Here is a 17,062-nt window from a genome sequence, read left to right on the forward strand (position 1 = left end):
TCAACACTTCTCACTTTTGAACCTGCACACACACCTTGATTTCAATATCCTTAAGGCAATAGGAAGTATTCATTTAGTTTCAAGAGTCAGTGGATAGACCAAAGTAAACCCAGTTATGCCAACCAAAACATGAATTGCTGGAAAAACTGAGCAGATCAGGCAGCATCTGTGGGGAGAAAGTAGAGTTAACCTTTCAGGTCCAGAGACCCCTCTTAAGGGTTCTGTAAAGTCTATTGAAGGAGAAGGCAGAGATAAAGTAGTGGTGAATGTACATGCATATACAAACATTGGAGAAGATGTTGTATAAGCTTAAGGCTCTGATAGGGTTCAATTGGGGGCTGAATTAAGTGCCACCTAACCTGATGACATCAGACAGTATTGGTGGAGAAAATCAGGACAATAGCTTTGGATCAGAAGAGGACAAATGTGTTATCCAAACCTTCCAATAGTATCAGTAACAATCTCCAACTAACTTATGTAACTTGTAACTAATTGCTGTTGTACAACTAGCTACATCTCATTAAGATAAGATCCCCTTCTTGTTAGGACTCAGTAGTAGTTGTTGCTCTGCCATTGTAAACCAAATAAGCCCTTACACCAACTCAAGGTAAGAGGAATGGTAACAGTATAGTCTACAGTATAATACTACAATAGACACATACACATTAACATGAAACAGACCAAAACTCAACAGGATACTCACCACTAGAAAGTATAGCCTCAGCTACATTGCTTCTCTCAGTATATATGGTTCATAGATTTAACAAACATATTGGCTGTATTATTAATAATTATATAAAATGACTCCACAGCTCATGAAAACATTGAGGCATGATGTTCAAATAGATAATAAGAGATATGTGAATAAAACGACTATCACATTGCTAGGCAATGTAGACTGCCAAGCATCAACTAGAAATAATGTCTGATGCAGGACTTAAAATATTCCAAACAGGCAGCTGTCATTCAAACCAAATGCTTTTACATTGTTACACATTAATTTTTACTTTGTTTTAAGAGCTGAACAATAGGTTTCTTTGCTTAGTAATCCTTTCAACAAATTCCAATCAGCTCTCTGACTCTGTGATGTTGGCACTCACATATTTCACGTTCTGTTTCTGTGAATCTGTCTGACAAAGGCTAGCACCTGAGATTGCTGAAATGATGGTCAAAGGACAGAACTAGGGCAAACTGCTAATTTAGTAACCCTCATGTAGCCTCATTCTTTTAGTTACATTTCAGTCAAGCCCCAAGATGTAGCAGCTCTGCAACATCACCCAACTTTCCTTGGCCTCAGCTCATCTGCTTCTGGAACCCTCATTCATGCCTTTTGTTTCCTTTATACACTGCTATTCCAATGCCCTCCTGGCATTGTGGAAGTCTCCAACATTTTATCTTTCATAAACTCACGATTGTCCAAAATTCTTCCACTCTCACCTTTACCCTAGTGCTTGTTGATCAATATTGATTTGCAGTCAAAGATCAGAATTTTAAACTGTTATTTAATAACCCTTCATAAATCACCCCTCTCTATCTCCACTATCTTCTCCAGCTCCACAGATATCTCTTAATCTTTGCCTCTTAGGCGTTCCTAACTTTACTCAATCTATATTTGTTGCCTAGGCCTAAGCTCTCCACATCCCCTCCCTAAACATTTGTGCCTCAGTATCTCACTCTTTAAGACCCTCTTTAAGACCTTCTACTTTAAGACCCTCTTTAAAACCTACTCCTTTGGCCAAGCTGTAATCCTGGCATCACCTTTTATGAAGCGTCCCAAGATTCTGAGTTTCAATAGTGTGCGCTAGACAGAGATACAGGTGTCCAGAGCTGACTGATCACAGTTACATGAAGATTGAGGCACTTCCAAGGAGCAAAATTCCTCAAGGTCTAATTCATCCAGTGGAATTGGTGTCGCTCCCCTCAGCAACCAACACTTAGCTTGGTTACAGAGCCGAAAGAAACTCAGTATCTGCTGATTCATGTACAAATCCATTACAACCACTATTATTTCAGCTGGACTGGGCTGGTGTTATCCAGCCTGTCGGTATCAATCAGAATGATGGCTTGGCTAGACCCTATCAAAATCAACCAGCATTTTTATATTCTCATGTTCTAATGTGGAAAATGCAGCAGCTAATCTGTGCATAATGAGATCACAAAGCCAGAGTAGAATAATGACCAGGGTATCTGTGCATTTCTTTTTCAGATGATGCTTATTGTGGCATCAATATTCATCAGAACTTACGATTGAGGGCTATATGATTCCCAGATTATATTTCCTGAAGATACAATAAAGTTAAAGGAGATTGACTGCTGACTACTTGCATTTCCAGCAGGACTCTGAGTGAACCATTTGTTTGTGGCACCATCTGTTTACCTATCTTAACAGTCTTTCTCATGCAGAGTGTAGGAAGGCTGGTCAGCAATCCAGCAGTCCAGGTTATGAATGCTTCTTGCTCAAGAGTGTTGCCAAATGAGCTACAATGAGCAAAGTGTTTGGAGCATTAACTTTTTTGGCGGTGTCAAACATCTGCTGTTCCACCACATGTAGTTATTATTTAAGCTGCTGATGTAAATATTAATTTCCCTTTTAGGTGAGGATGCAAAAAAGATTTACAAGGATGTTGCTGAGATTGGAGGGTTTGAGTTATAGGGAGAGGCTGGCCAGGTTGGGGCTTTTTCCCTGGAGTGTCAGAGGCTGAGGGGTGACCTCATAGAGGTTCATAAAATTGTGAGGGACATGGATAGGGTGAATAGTCAAGGTCATTTTCCTAGGGTGAGGGAGTCCAAAACTGGATGGCATAGGTTTAAGGTGAGAGGGGAAAGATTTAAAAAGGACCTAAAAGGTAACTTTTTCACACAGAGGGTGGTGTGTTTATGGAACAAGCTGCCAGAGAAAGTGGTGGAGACTGGTACAATTACAACATTTAAAAGGCATTTGGATGGGTATACGAATAGGAAGGGTTCAGAGGGAGATGGGTCAAATGCTGGTGTGATCATTAATCTTGCACTCGTCCAATTAGAGGGTGAGAGAGGCTGGTCCTTTGTCAGCTATCCTGTCCTCCAGGAGGAAAACTTGGCTTGGGGACTTTAGATCCAAGTTGTTCAAACATATATTACTCATCCTTATCAGTGTCATTTCTTCCCATTTCCTTACCTCTGACTGGTTTCCTGCAATGTTATACATATAGCATAAACCAGTCAAAAACAGAGGAAATGCATGACAGAGAAATAAACAAGCCACAGACTGTCAGCTAAGGATCTGATAAGAAGCTAAAACTTTCCTCAGCCAATCTTACCAACAGCTGTATCACAGATTGCCCCAAAATTTAATGTGTTGCTCCATCGACAAAAGCATCCTGATAAATTTCTAATTCATTAGGTAGGGCAACAACATGTAGGTTTTTATACTGTATGTTTTTAAACAGATGATGGAACATGCATAGTAGATTATTTAATACTATCAACTGTATAGGAATAGCCACATTATATTAAGAGCACATTATATTGAAATTCCACCAAAAAAAAAGAGTAAATTATGTAGAAATTAAGAAAACCAATCAAACAATCAAGACTACTGCATCTTAAATCATGTACTTTATAGGAATGACTCAATTATAGGAAATTGGCGAACTCATCCAACCAGTCCTCATTAATGTTTATCTTCCTTTTAGTCTTCGTAATCACATGATCAATCTTGTCTTTCACACCTTTTAAAATAGTAATGTCTCATTCTCATCTGAGACTTTTTTTGACCATTGGCTCTCCTTTCCACTTCTTCTCACCTTTTCTTCTTCCTTTCTTCAAGATCCTGAGATTCCCCCTTCCCAGGTAACACTCCTCCACTGTTACCCAATGTGACTCAGGGCTCACAGTCTTCTGAAGTCCTGAAGAAGGGTTACACCAGAAATGTCAACTTCTCCACCTCCTGATGCTGCCTGGCTTGTGGTGTTCTTCCAGCCTCCTGCCTGTTTGCTTTGGATTCCAGCATCTGCAGTTTTTTTGGCTCTCACAGCCTTCTATGTCAGGAATTTACATACACAATGGTCCCCCTCCTATTTCATTTCAGCCACACTGACAGAGTTGCATTTTTTAAAAATTTGTCAAGTATTGAAAACAAACATATTGCTTGGTTACCCAGCATCTCTGATTCAGACATTGTCCATCTTATTGTTCATATGGCATTCACCTCCTGACTACTGAAAATAAATTTTGCCCTTCAGAGTAGAAAATGTACTTCATCATTTTCCACAGTCTTGAGTTTATAGGCGTTGGCCATTCAGCTAATCAAGCCTGCCCTGCCCAATCAATATAATTATGGCACATAGAAAGCCCTTCAAAGATTCAGTCCACTTTATCTATTTAATCTCATCCCTGCAGCACTCCAAACCTGCCTCTCCTTTGCAGCATGGCTGGCAGAAATCTCATCTGGTTTCCTCTCCCTTCACAGAGGCTCCTTTCCTTAGACCTGACATCCTTGACCCATCTCTCTCCAGCTTCAGAAACCTCTTCAAAACCTCTGTCTTCAGCCATTATTTTGATCACCTTCTCCAGGCACCTTCACTCGTTTGGCAAAGTGTCTCCATCTCACCTTCTCTTCTGAGATGTTTTGCTCAGCCAGAATAGTACAGGCCATCACAGGTAGGATTAGTCATTCTGAGCCTCAAATCTTAACAACAATGTAACTTTGGCTTTGGCTACAGAGCAATTCTGGACTGTGTACAAATTGTCTCGACAGCAAACACTGTCTCAAACAGTTTTTGAGTCCTGTTCTGTTTCCTCACAGGATTAATTTTTTTGGAAGGAGCTGAAGGCTCACTGTTTTCTCATTAATAGGAAAGTTATTATTGGAAACATGCAAGATTGCCAATCGACCCAGCACGTTTGTATCAGGTCCTGACCGCAGCAACAAAAAATCAATTCCTCCTGCCATGCTCTCCCTATAGCCCTGCATCATGTTAAATGTTATTTCAGTTTTTCTCTCAAGCGTAAAACTGACCCAGATTTAACTGGGCCTTCTTTGTGCCACACACATTCTTCCATACATACCCCGAGGGGATGCTAAAACAGGCACACCATGGGGATTGGTAACTAACGGAACAACGAGGACTGATGTGAAGATTACTCACCTGAGCCACATTAATGAACTTGGTGATGACCTCTGCCCTTTGCACGGGAGTCTGCTTGCTAAGAACCATTAGCTGGAGCCACTGGGAAATGCCATTAAACAATGCGATGGACCTCTCAAGTGTTGGGTTATCCATTAGACAGCGATGTGTAACATAGCTTTGATAATCTGTAAACTGCAAGAAATCACCATTTCAAGATTTAATTAATTTTCTTATTATTGTTTTCAAAACATTTCTTTAGCTTGATTGTTGATGCCCTGTTCTACATATGGGTCTTTGCCCTACTCCTTTGCCAAAATAATAATGAATGCTTGAACAATCTGATTCAGGATTAGATTGATTTGGAACAGTACCATCTATTTTGTGGATATGATTACTATTTCCACAGAAATCAATAACAAGGTCCATTCAGAACAGCAGTCACTACACCTGAAACATTAGCTGTTGTTTCCCCACAGACACTGCCAGACCTGCTGAGTTTCTCCAGCAATTTTTGCTTTTGCTAGTTCCATTTACTCGAAGAGTGTGGTGCTGGAAAAGCACAGCCGATCAGGCAGCATCCGAGGAGCAGGACAGTTGATGTTTCATCAGGAATGCCTCGCTTTCTCTTTGTTCCATTTACTCTATTGTAATAAGACTTAACAAAGCTTATGGTGTTTCCTCTGTTTGAAAACTAAACAAGACGATCATTCTAAGATAGTTAAACTGGATAACACTAAGCAATTATGGGTAAAAGCATTGGATGTGAAGAACAACAGAACCATTTGCAGTCTAAATCTAGAATAAATTTAAGCTGCATTTACTCCCTCAGTGGGAGGAAAGCACTGAGTTGTGGGTATAACCTGAAACATCAAGAACATTCATAGATAAATCAAAGATAGTCAGAGGGTTAGATAAAGTGGACAGGGAGAGCCTTTTTCCACATATGGGAATGGCAAACATGAGGGGACATAACTTTAAAGTGAGGGGAGACAGGTATAAGACAGATGTCAGAGGTAGTTTCTTTACTCAGAGAGTAGTAAGGGTATGGAATGCTTTGCCTGCAATGGTAGTCGATTCGCCAAGTTTAAGTGCATTTAAGTCGTCACTGGACAGGCATATGGACGTACATGGAATAATGTAGGTGGGATGGGCTTCAGATTAGTATGACAGGGCGGCGCAACATCGAGGGCTGAAGGGCCTGTACTGCGCTGTAAAAAAAAAATTCAGTGAAACACTTTAATGCTGCAGTTAAACATTCTGCCATTTCCTCATGTCACATGCCTTGGTTGGTGGGATTGTTTCATCATGAGAAAAGGACCTTTCAGTTATTAACATATCACACTGCACCTTCAGGACAACATACATTGTCCATCACCGCAGTGTGAAATGCCCTGCATATTAACGTTTGTATAGATTAGATTCCCTACAGTATGGAAACAGGCCCTTCGGCCCTCCAAAGAGTAACTCACCCAGACCCATTGGTAACCTATATTTAAACTCAACTAATGTATCTAACGCTATGGGCAACTTAGCATGGCCAATTCATCTGGCCAGCGTATCTTTGGACTGTGGGAGAAAACCAGAGCATCCAAAGTAAACCCAAACAGACAGAACGTGCAAATATCACACAGATAGTTGCCCAAGGTGGGAATTGAACCCAGGTCCCTGGCACTGTGAGGCAGCAGTGCTAACCACTGAGCCAGCATATTGGCCTTACATGAGTCAGGCTCCATCTCATACAACTGATGAATCTTTAGGCAATGTTCTAATAATTATATCCTATATAAAGTCAACATAAACATAGAAAACATGACTTTTTAAGAAATCCAGAAATGAAGTGAAAATTGAGTTTTTTTTTGTAAGTGTGCAGGTGCTAATATTTTTAAAATTTCGATCACGGAAGTGGGCATAGCTGGCCCTTCATTGCCCATCCCTAATTGTCCAGAGGGCAGTTAAGAGTCAACCACATTGCTATGGGTTTGAAGTCACATGCAAGCCAGACTAGGTAAGGAATGCAGATTTCCTTCCCTAAAGAACAATAGTGAACCCGACGGCTTTCTATAAAAATCAGCAATGGTCACATGGTCACTATTAAATCAACTTCCTACTAAGGTTTTTATTGAACTCAAATGTCACCATCTGTCATGGCAGGATTCAAACCCTTACCCTCAGAACATGACCCTGGGATTCTGGATTGCCAATCCAATGGCATTATCACAATGCCACCATCTCCCCTTTATGTTCTGCATTTTGTGATAATTTTAACTTTCGTTACACTTGCCTTTTAATGTTGTACTCATCATTGCCTCCTCACACGGTTAATGTAGACACATTGAGACATAAGCTTCCAGCTGTGCCGATCAGCAAATAGCTGACATGGGGTGGTTGACAGGAACCTAGGTTCACTCAATGGTCCATCTGGAGATGTTCTTCTGTATCACACCCTTCCCTGATGGAAACTGCTCACCAATCCAGGTAAATGTGAGCATAACCCCTCCCTTCCATGCCAGAATAGCTAATTGCAGAGCAGGGGAAGGAACAGAAACTCCAGGCAACTGCAACTTGTTTTATGGTAAAGAGCGTCACAGTTGAAAGAAGACACAAAAATGCTCATCAAGGTGAACAGCATAGATACAATTAAGGTGAAGCTTGACAAGTAAACGAGGGAGATACAGACAGGAAGTTAGGCCGAAATAAAAACAGAAAATGCTGGAGAAACTCAGCTAAACTGACAGCATGTGTGCAGAGAATTAACATTGAAACAAGGGTGACTCTTCTTCAGGATTCAGAGTTCGGGTTCTGAGCAAGAGTCATTTCCAGACTTGAGACATTAACTCTGTTTCTCTCCACTGATGCTGCCAGGCCTGCTGAGTTCCTCCAGCATTTTCTGATTTCCTTTCAGATTGTCAGCATCTGCAGAATTTTGCTTGATGGATGAGGTTTTCTTGCAGCCACATGAGGATCTGAAATCTTTGAGTCCCAGTTTGCAGGAGGGACAGTTGTTCAATTTACCAAGCAGAAACGTTCGGTGATCTGAACTAGAACATTATACATTTGGAATGAATTTGGGAAACTTATAGAATTCTCCACTTGTAAGGAAACGGGAGAACATTTGGTAAGTGCCAAGGTGTTGGCTAAGAATGGTGACATTTTATTTGCGAAATGTGCCATTTTAAACACAACAAAACCAACTCTCTGAAATGAACAATGACAAACCGATATCCGTCGGAAGGATTTATATTCCAGGAAGGAAAGGTGTTCTGCCAGCTCCAGTGGCTCTAAGTGATCGAATAACAGAGAAGCTTTCCCCTTCTTCTTGGAAGCCTTCTTACGTTGAGTGACCCGTCTCATCCAGTCATAGGACGGACTGTTTGAAAAATAAGAGTGATGTTAATGGATTAGCCAAGGTGAGAAATCTGAACTTCATCTACTGTCACGTTATCACCGTAAATTCAGGAACTTGTATTTTTATAGCGCTCTTGTCTGCCCGATGCAAATGTGAAAGGGACAACACGGCAACAAATTATTTTCATAATGTAGTCACTGTTGTGGAAATTTTGTGCACAGAAAGTACCGACGAGAGCAGCATGAGAATGGCCAGATGATCTGTTCTGCTATTGATAGGTAAACACTGCAGGAAACTAGGAATAGCATCCCTCAAACCAATGCCTTGGAACGTTTTGCACCCTCTGTCTAAGGCGGCAACTGGGATCTCAATTTAACATGTCCTTCAAAAACTCCAGCCCTTCTTAGAATCCCTACATGTGGAAACAGGCTTTTCGACCCACCAAGTCCACACTGACCCTCTGAGGACTATCTCATCCAAACCCATTCCCAATTACTCTACATTCATCCCTGACTAATGCACCTAACCTACACATCCCTGAATACAATGGGCAATTTAGAATGGCCAATTCGTCTAACCTGCACACCTTTGGATTGTGGGAAGAAACCAGAACACCTGGAGAAAACCCATGCAGACATGGGGAGAACATGCAAACTCTATGCAGACAGTCACCTGAGGCTGGAATTGAACCCAGGTCCCTGGCGCTGTGAGGCAGCAGTGCTAACCACTGAGCCACCATGTCACCCCTTCTGACAGTGCAGCATACCATTAGTGCCGCACCGGAGTGTCAGCCTGGATTTTCAAGCCCTGGAGGGAACCTGCAGCCCATTTCCTTGAGTGTCAGAAAGTAAAGGGTCGCCTAAATTAGACGGCCACCAATTAGAGCAGTTCTCCTGCTGCAGAGTCGGCCTAGATGTGAACACAACCTCGTGAACCAAGGCTGAAAGTCACGGGTCCAAGCTTCAATTTGGCGACGGAAGCACAATTAAGCTGGCACTGAAATGCATTTCTGAAAGGGTGCTATATATTCAGAGGCATCACCTTTCAGATAAGCCCCAATGGAAGACCAGAAGCCTTCTCCCGGGCACCATGGCTAACACTAATCCTTCAGCCAATATCTGAAACAGAAGATTTGGTCATCTATTTCACTGCTGTTTGTGGGAGTCTGCTGTTTATTAGATTACATCAGAGATGACATGTCCTTACAAAAGATCTGGTACTGAACAGGTACTTCAACACATTTAAATATTACTCACCATTTTGATGTCAGAAAGATTTTATAATCACACTGGAAGGAAGTGAGCACAATATTTAGACAGTGACATATGGGTCTTTATGAATATTAAAACTGGGAACATTCACAGCATGGATCTTTAAATGATGTGATAGATAATACTACCATCTATTAAAGCAGAAATGATGGAATCCTCTGATAGTACCAGTCCCACAGAGGCCAAGGGGCAAAACCCTAGCCTCACCACACCAAGATTCTGGATGAAAAATGAGCATAAAGTGTGGTACATTAAGAGGTCTTTGAAACATGAATTACTTTAGACATCATTAAAGCATCCTTGGCAGCTATTCAATACACACATTTGGTTCTCTGGATATATTAATAAAGAGGCTAATGTCTATTTTAGAACCAAAATTGGAAATCCAGCCAATCTTCAGGTGCAGTCTTCAGCAATTATACTTGCAATATTTCCAACATACTAATGCGGATAGGTTTTCTCCCAATGTAGAGATCCCCACATACAAACCAACAATTAGGAGCAGGAGTAGCCAGCTTGACCCCTTGAGGCTCCTCTGCCATTTGACGAGATTGTACCTGAGTTGATGACTCATATTCCTCCCTATCCTTTGGTCCCTTCGTTTATCGACAATCTATCTACCATTGTCTTAAAAATACTTTTTTTAAAACTCTGCTTTCACTGTCTTATGAGAAGGAGAGTTCCAAAGGCCAGCAACCATCTGAGAAGAAAAATATCCTCCCTATCTCTGTCTTAGGCAGACCGCCTCGTTCTCAATTCTCCCACCAAATGTTTGCACATGACCCTGACATGATCTCTCAGGCTCTAAATGCTTCAATCAAGTTGCCTCCAATCCTTCTAAATGCCAGTTGATAGGAATCTAGCCTTTCCTTTCCTCATAAGACAACACACCCTATTTTTATTCATTCATGGGAATGCAAGCATCGCTGGCTGGGCCAGATTTATTCTTCACCCCTAATTATCCAGAGGGCAATTCACATGTAACCCAGACCAGGTAGGAATGGCAGTTTCCTTTCCTAAAGGACATTAGTAAACCAGAAGGGGTTTTCCAACAATTGACATCAGTTTCAAGCCTATCATTAGACTCTTAATTCCAGAGTTTTAACTGATTCAAAATTCCATCATCTGTCATGGTAGAGTTTGAATTGAGGACGCCGGATCATTACTGGGGTCTCTGGATTAATCGTCTAGTGATAATACCACGATGTCGCTGCCTCTCCCAAGTATTAGTCTAGTAGCCCTTCTGAATTGCTTTAGATGCATTTTCATTCTTAAACAAGGAGACTAATACTATATGCAGCACTTCAGATATGGTTTCACCAGTGCACTACATAACTGAAGTATAACCTCCCCGCTTTTGTATTTAATGGCCTGCAATAAACAATAACATTCTCTTCCTAAATACTTGCTGTGCCTGCAAACTAACCGCTTGCAATACATGCATGAAGACACTGAGATCCCTCTGCAATGAGGAGATCTGCAATCCCAATTTAGATAGCATACTTGTTTTTCATTCTTCCTGCTAAAATGGACAACTTCACATTTTCCAACATCTGTTGCCAAATCGTTAAATTGCTTGCTTAACTTTTTATCTGACCTTGTAGCCTCATTAATTCCTCTTCACAACTTACTCTTCTATCTATCTTTGTGGAATCAGCAAACTTAGCAACTTTAATTTTGCCCCTTCCTCTAAATCACTGATACAAATTTGACAAAGTTGAGGCATCAACACTGATCTCTATGGCACACAGCTTGTTGCATATTGCCAGTCAGAAAATTTTGCCCACTCACCGTTTCCCTGTGAGTTACAAATCTTATATACATGCCGATAAGTTACCTCTCTAAAATATGAATATTTATTCTCTGCAACAATGTTGTGGCATCTATCAAATGCTTTCTGTAAGTCTAATGAAAGTACTTCTACTGGCCCCCCCTTCATTCACAACATGTGTTGCTTCCTCGAATAATTCTAATAGGTTCGTTAAACATGATTTTCCTTTCATAAAACCATGTGAACTCTATCAGATAACCTTCACCTTGACTACACGACCTGCTATAACATTGTTAATAATAGCTTGTAATGTTTTCCTTATCATAGATGTTAAAATAACTCTCCTGTAGTTTCCTGCTTTCTGTCTCCCTCCTGTTTTTTGAATAAAACAGTTACATTTGCTATCATTCCAGTGTAACGAGACCTTTCCTGGCTCAAGGGCATTTTCGAAAACTAAAACCAATGCCTAACTTTTAAGACCCGAGGATAAAGTCCATCAGGAGCCAGGGACCTGTCAGCCTGCTGCTACAGTAATTTACTGAGTACCATTTCCCTAATAATCATAATTTTCAAATAATCTGGCATGTCCTTATTTTTCATTATTAATTCCCCAGCCCCACTTTGCTTAGGGTCAATGTTCTTTGTCAATTCTTTTTCAAGGTCTATAGACCAGTATGTTTACCTTTCCACGAGCTTTCTCTCATACTCGATGTTATTTCCTTCCTTACTAATCTTTTAGTCAATCTTAGTTTTTTTATATATATTCTGCCCAATCTTCAGACCTGCCTCCCAACGTTGCACAATTATATGCAATTTCTTTACTATTTAACTTTTTAGGTTAGCTGCAAATGATGGGTTTTCTGCTTGGAATTGTTCAGTTTCATTGGAAAGAGTACATTCTGAAATAGCCTTTAAATGTCTGCCACTGCCTCTCTATTTGCCAATATCTTGGGTTAATTTAGCTTTAGTCCACTTTAACTAGCTCTGCTTTCATGTTCTCATAACTACCATTAAAAGTTTAAAATATCAGTTTTGGACCGACTTCTCTCTCACTCAAAGTGAATGAAAAATTCTATCAGATTATGATCACTGCTACCAAGGGGCATCTTCATTACAATTACATCCTATTCATTGCACCACAACCTAACATGGTTTGCTGTGGCCCCACACAACATTAAATCTTGCATTCTGAATCTTTAATATTTCTCCCACACCAAAAGCACTTTAAACTGTCAGTATGATTGCTCACCTAGCACCTTTACTGCATAGGTGCAACGTTATAAAGTTTGATTACTAGAATTTCTAGACAGCGTAGCCAGTATTCCTTGTGAAGTCATTGCATTTATATGGGAAAAAGGCACTCTCATTACAGAAGCTAAAAGTGCTTGTGAAATAAAGAGAATAATGTCACTTGAATATCTTTCAAAAAGAAGGACATTTTCCCCGTGTCTGCATGAGTTTCCTCTGGATGCTCCGGTTTCCTCCCACAGTCCAAAAAAAAATGTGCAGGTTAGGTGAATTGGCCATGCTAAATTGCCCGTAGTGTTAGGTGAAGGGGTAAATGTAGGGGAATGGGTCTGGGTGGGTTGCTCTTTGGAGAGTTGGGTGTGGACTTGTTGGGCTGAAGGGCCTGTTTCCACACTGTAAGTAATCTAAAAGATATAGAGCACCCTTCACAACCTCAAGAGTATTGTACCATATAGAATTCACTAAGTTACCTAATTATCCCTTAAATAAAGTTTATAATTATCTGGCACTCAATGCAAAAGATAATTTCTATAATGAGTATCAGCAGCATGTGCTGACTGTCAGGTGTTGAAACACACAAACACTTGCTTACATGCTGGAGATGTCGATGAGTTTACTGTGCTCCTCACATCCCAGCTGGCTGGCCAGTTCCCGAAACTCCTCTGTCAGACGAACCAAACCGAGATCCAAGTTAAATTCAGCAGGGAATTCAGAAATCCAGTACCTGTACATCCACGCGCAGAAAGACAGGTGAATTACAAGCTTTCCGTTTGGCAAGCCAAGACATCAGACAGACGATAACACTTCATGGTTAACACTTGGAATGAGGTTTGATCATTATTTAGCCCCTCGAGCCATACATGCCTAAGCTGTGACCTCACTCCATGTACCTTTGGTTCCTAACCCTCAACACCTTTCATTAAAAATTATCTACCAATCATTTAAGATAAACAATTGATCCAACAATTACAACTTGAGGAAAGGAGTTCAAAAATGGTACAATGCTTTGCAGGTAAAAGATTTTCCTAATTTCATACCTCACAACCTAATTTTCAAACCATGGCCCCTTGACTTACTAGCTGACACTGTTACTTCCAAACTACCTTTTCTCTTCCTTTTAATATGCCAAAACCTTTAATCAGATCCTCAAACCTTTAAAATCCCAGGTAATACAACCTTGGTTTGCCTTTTCGTCTCTTCAGAAGTCAGCCCTTAGAGTCCAAGTCTCACTCTAATGAAACTATACTGCCTTTCTTCTGGGGCTCACATACCCTTCCTAAAGAGTGGTGCCTAGAAATAGAGTCATAGAGTCAGACAGGAAACAAACCCTTAAGTCCAATTCGTCCATGTCAACCAAGTTTCACAAACTAAGCTCGTCTCACTTGCCTGTGTTTGACCCACATCCCTCTAAACCTTTCCTATTCATGTAGCTGTCCAATGTCTTTTTAATATTATAACTGTTCCTGCATCTACCATTTTTTCTGGCAGTTCATTCCACACAGGAACCACACTTTGTTTGAAAAGGTTGTCCCTCAGGAGCTTTCAATTCTCCAGGTGTGGCCCTCTCTATGTGAACCCACACTGAACAAAGCAGCAGGAAATCTAGATAAAATGAAGTACTGAATAGAAGAAATCAAATTGATCCATCCGCAATAATTAATGAATCTAAAGGTCAGTGTCAAAAATATCAGGCACTTAAGGGAGATTTTTCCAATCAGGTCAAGGTATACATTAAACTGACCAGCCCTTGGTTTTCCATCCATTCACCTTAATGGATAGAAAATCATTGGCTAGAGGTGTACAATTTCAGGATATGTGGTCTGACCACACTTCAGGACTAATGGAGCAGAGGAAATGTCCTTTCTTACCATAGTGTTGAGAAAAGCAAAGCATTCAGCAACTGTTTTGAAAACAGTTTAATATTATTTATTATTTTACATTTGTTATGGTGCAGTTCTGATTAACTTTATCAAAATGGATCCAACAGGATTGGATTCAGAAGGGAAGACGAAGTCTAAAGTGCTGAATTGGTCTATCCTAGGGCCAACTAAGCAAGGGAGAGGCTGGATGGAGATAGGAGAATGCAAGACTACTCAGTTTTGGGGATTTTCCTCAAAGAATATTAAGAAATGAATCACATACAAAGAGATACTTTTCTTCTATTTTGGAGTTGGTTTTGCATCCAATCAATCTGTGGGTGGCACGGTGGCACAGTGGTTAGCACTGCTGCCTCACAGCGCCAGAGACCCAGGTTCAGTTCCCACCTCAGGCGACTGACTGACTGTGTGGGAGTTTGCACATTCTCCCCGTGTCTGCGTGGGTTTCCTCCGGGTGCTCTGGTTTTCTCCCACAGTCCAGGTTAGGTGAATTGGCCAAGCTAAATTGCCCATTGTGTTAGATGAAGGGGTTAATGTAGGTGAGTAGGTTGCGCTTCAGAGGGTTGGTGTGGACTTGTTGGGCCGAAAGGCCTGTTTCCACACTGTAACTAATCTAATCTAATCTGATTGTGCCCGAAGGGAATTCAATATTCCACTCGATGCCCTAAGCACAAAGCCTCTCCGTCATTGCAATAAGCAGGTTGCTGCATGAACAGTAAACTGGAGTAGGAACAATATATGTCAGGCACCAGGCCTCCTTGGGAAATGTCATCGGGTCAGCAGTGTTGAAGAGGAGAGTGAGCAGAGCTCCTGAGATCAGTGCTACAGCCCTGACACTCAGCGGATTGGCAATCTCAATGTAGCCTGAGTTCAGTTGGTTCTGTTAGATCTTGTTGGGTCAGAGGAGGAACCACCCAACTCCAACCCCGCTGACATGCACTTAAACCATTTACATCAGAGGTATATAAGGTGATACATTGGAGTAAAGGCTGACTGTGCTCGGGTGTTAGTGTTGGTATCCAACCCTTATCAGCCACCATAAAGGCACTGATTAGAACATAGAACGTAGAACATAGAACATAGAACAATACAGCGCAGAACAGGCCCTTCGGCCCTCAATGTTGCGCCGACCTGTGAACTATTCTCAGCTCGTCCCCCTACGCTATCCTATCATCATCCATGTGTTTATCTAAGGATTGTTTAAATCTCACGAATGTTGCTGAGTTGACTATATTAGCAGGTAGGGCATTCCACGCCCTTACCACTCTCTGCGTAACCTGTCTCTGACATCTGTCTTAAATCTATCACCCCTCAATTTGTAGATATGCTCCCTCGTACAAGCTGACATCATCATCCTTGGAAAAAGACTTTCACTGTCTATCCTATCTGATCCTCTGATCATCTTTTATGTCTCTATCAAATCCCTTCTTAGCCTTCTTCTTTCCAATGAGAACAGATCCAAGTCTCTCAGCCTTTCCTCATCAGACCTTCCTTTCAGACCAGGCAACATCCTGGTAAATCTCCTCTGCACCTTTTCCAATGCAGCATTTACCATGGCTCATCCACCTAGCCTGCACCTCTTTGAGCTCTGGGAGACAACCACAGCAAACCCATATAGACGTGGGCAGAATATGCGAACTCCACACAGACTGTCGCCCATGGGTGTAATCGAACCTGGGTTCCTGGTGCAGTGAGGCAGAGTGCTAACCACTGAGCTACCATGCTGTACAATGGAACAGAGCAATCACAATAAATCCTTAGGACTGTTCATCATGTACCATTTACTTCTGAATAAAGTTATCGCTGGATATCATTTGTCATGGTCATAGAATCTTTTCCATTCCTTATACATGTTGGCATGAACCAGGCATTGCTTTAACTTTCCTGATATTGATTGGGAAAGCTATAGCTCAAGTTCGTTAGATGGGTCAGTGTTTGTTCAATGTGTGCAGGAGAGTTTCCTGACACAATATGTAGACAGGCCAACAAGAGGAGAGGCCATACTGGATTTGGTTCTGGGTAACGAACCAGGCCAGGTGTTAGAATTAGAGGTAGGTGAGCACTTTGGGGATAGTGACCATAATTCGGTGATTTTTACACTCGTGATGGAGAGGGATAAGTGAGGACGACAGGGCAAGAGTTATAGCTGGGGTAAGGGAAATTATGATGCGGTGAGGCATGACTTAGGATGTGTGGCTTGGAAAAGTAGACTCCAAGGCAAGAGTGTAAATGATATGTGGAACTTGTTCAAGGGGCAACTACTGAGTGTCCTTGATAATTACGTACCGAGCAGGCAGGGAGGAAAGGGTCGTGCGAGGGAGACGTGGGTTAATAAGGAATTGGAATCCCTTGTTAAATGGAAGAGGGCGGCCTACCTCAAGATGAGACGTGAAGGTCCAATTGGGGCGATTGAGAGTTACAGGGTAGCCAGGAAGGAC

The 17,062-nt window shown here is 41.4% G+C and overlaps 1 protein-coding gene across 6 annotated transcripts in view; it reads right to left on the reverse strand.

Annotated features, from left to right (window-relative positions):
* rasgrp3 (RAS guanyl releasing protein 3 (calcium and DAG-regulated)) overlaps positions 1 to 17,062 on the reverse strand; it is a 145,503-nt gene that overhangs the window by 37,138 nt on the left and 91,303 nt on the right. For all 6 annotated transcript variants that reach the window (XM_043695504.1, XM_043695506.1, XM_043695507.1 and 3 more), the window contains exons 5-7: positions 13,340 to 13,471; positions 8,328 to 8,478; positions 5,130 to 5,303 (exon numbers count right to left, since the gene is read on the reverse strand). In XM_043695504.1, the coding sequence (XP_043551439.1) occupies positions 5,130 to 5,303; positions 8,328 to 8,478; positions 13,340 to 13,471 (457 nt within the window). The remainder of the gene's footprint in view (positions 1 to 5,129; positions 5,304 to 8,327; positions 8,479 to 13,339; positions 13,472 to 17,062) is intronic.

Source organism: Chiloscyllium plagiosum, chromosome 9, assembly GCF_004010195.1.
Source record: "Chiloscyllium plagiosum isolate BGI_BamShark_2017 chromosome 9, ASM401019v2, whole genome shotgun sequence".
Taxonomy (NCBI): Eukaryota; Metazoa; Chordata; class Chondrichthyes; order Orectolobiformes; family Hemiscylliidae; genus Chiloscyllium; species Chiloscyllium plagiosum.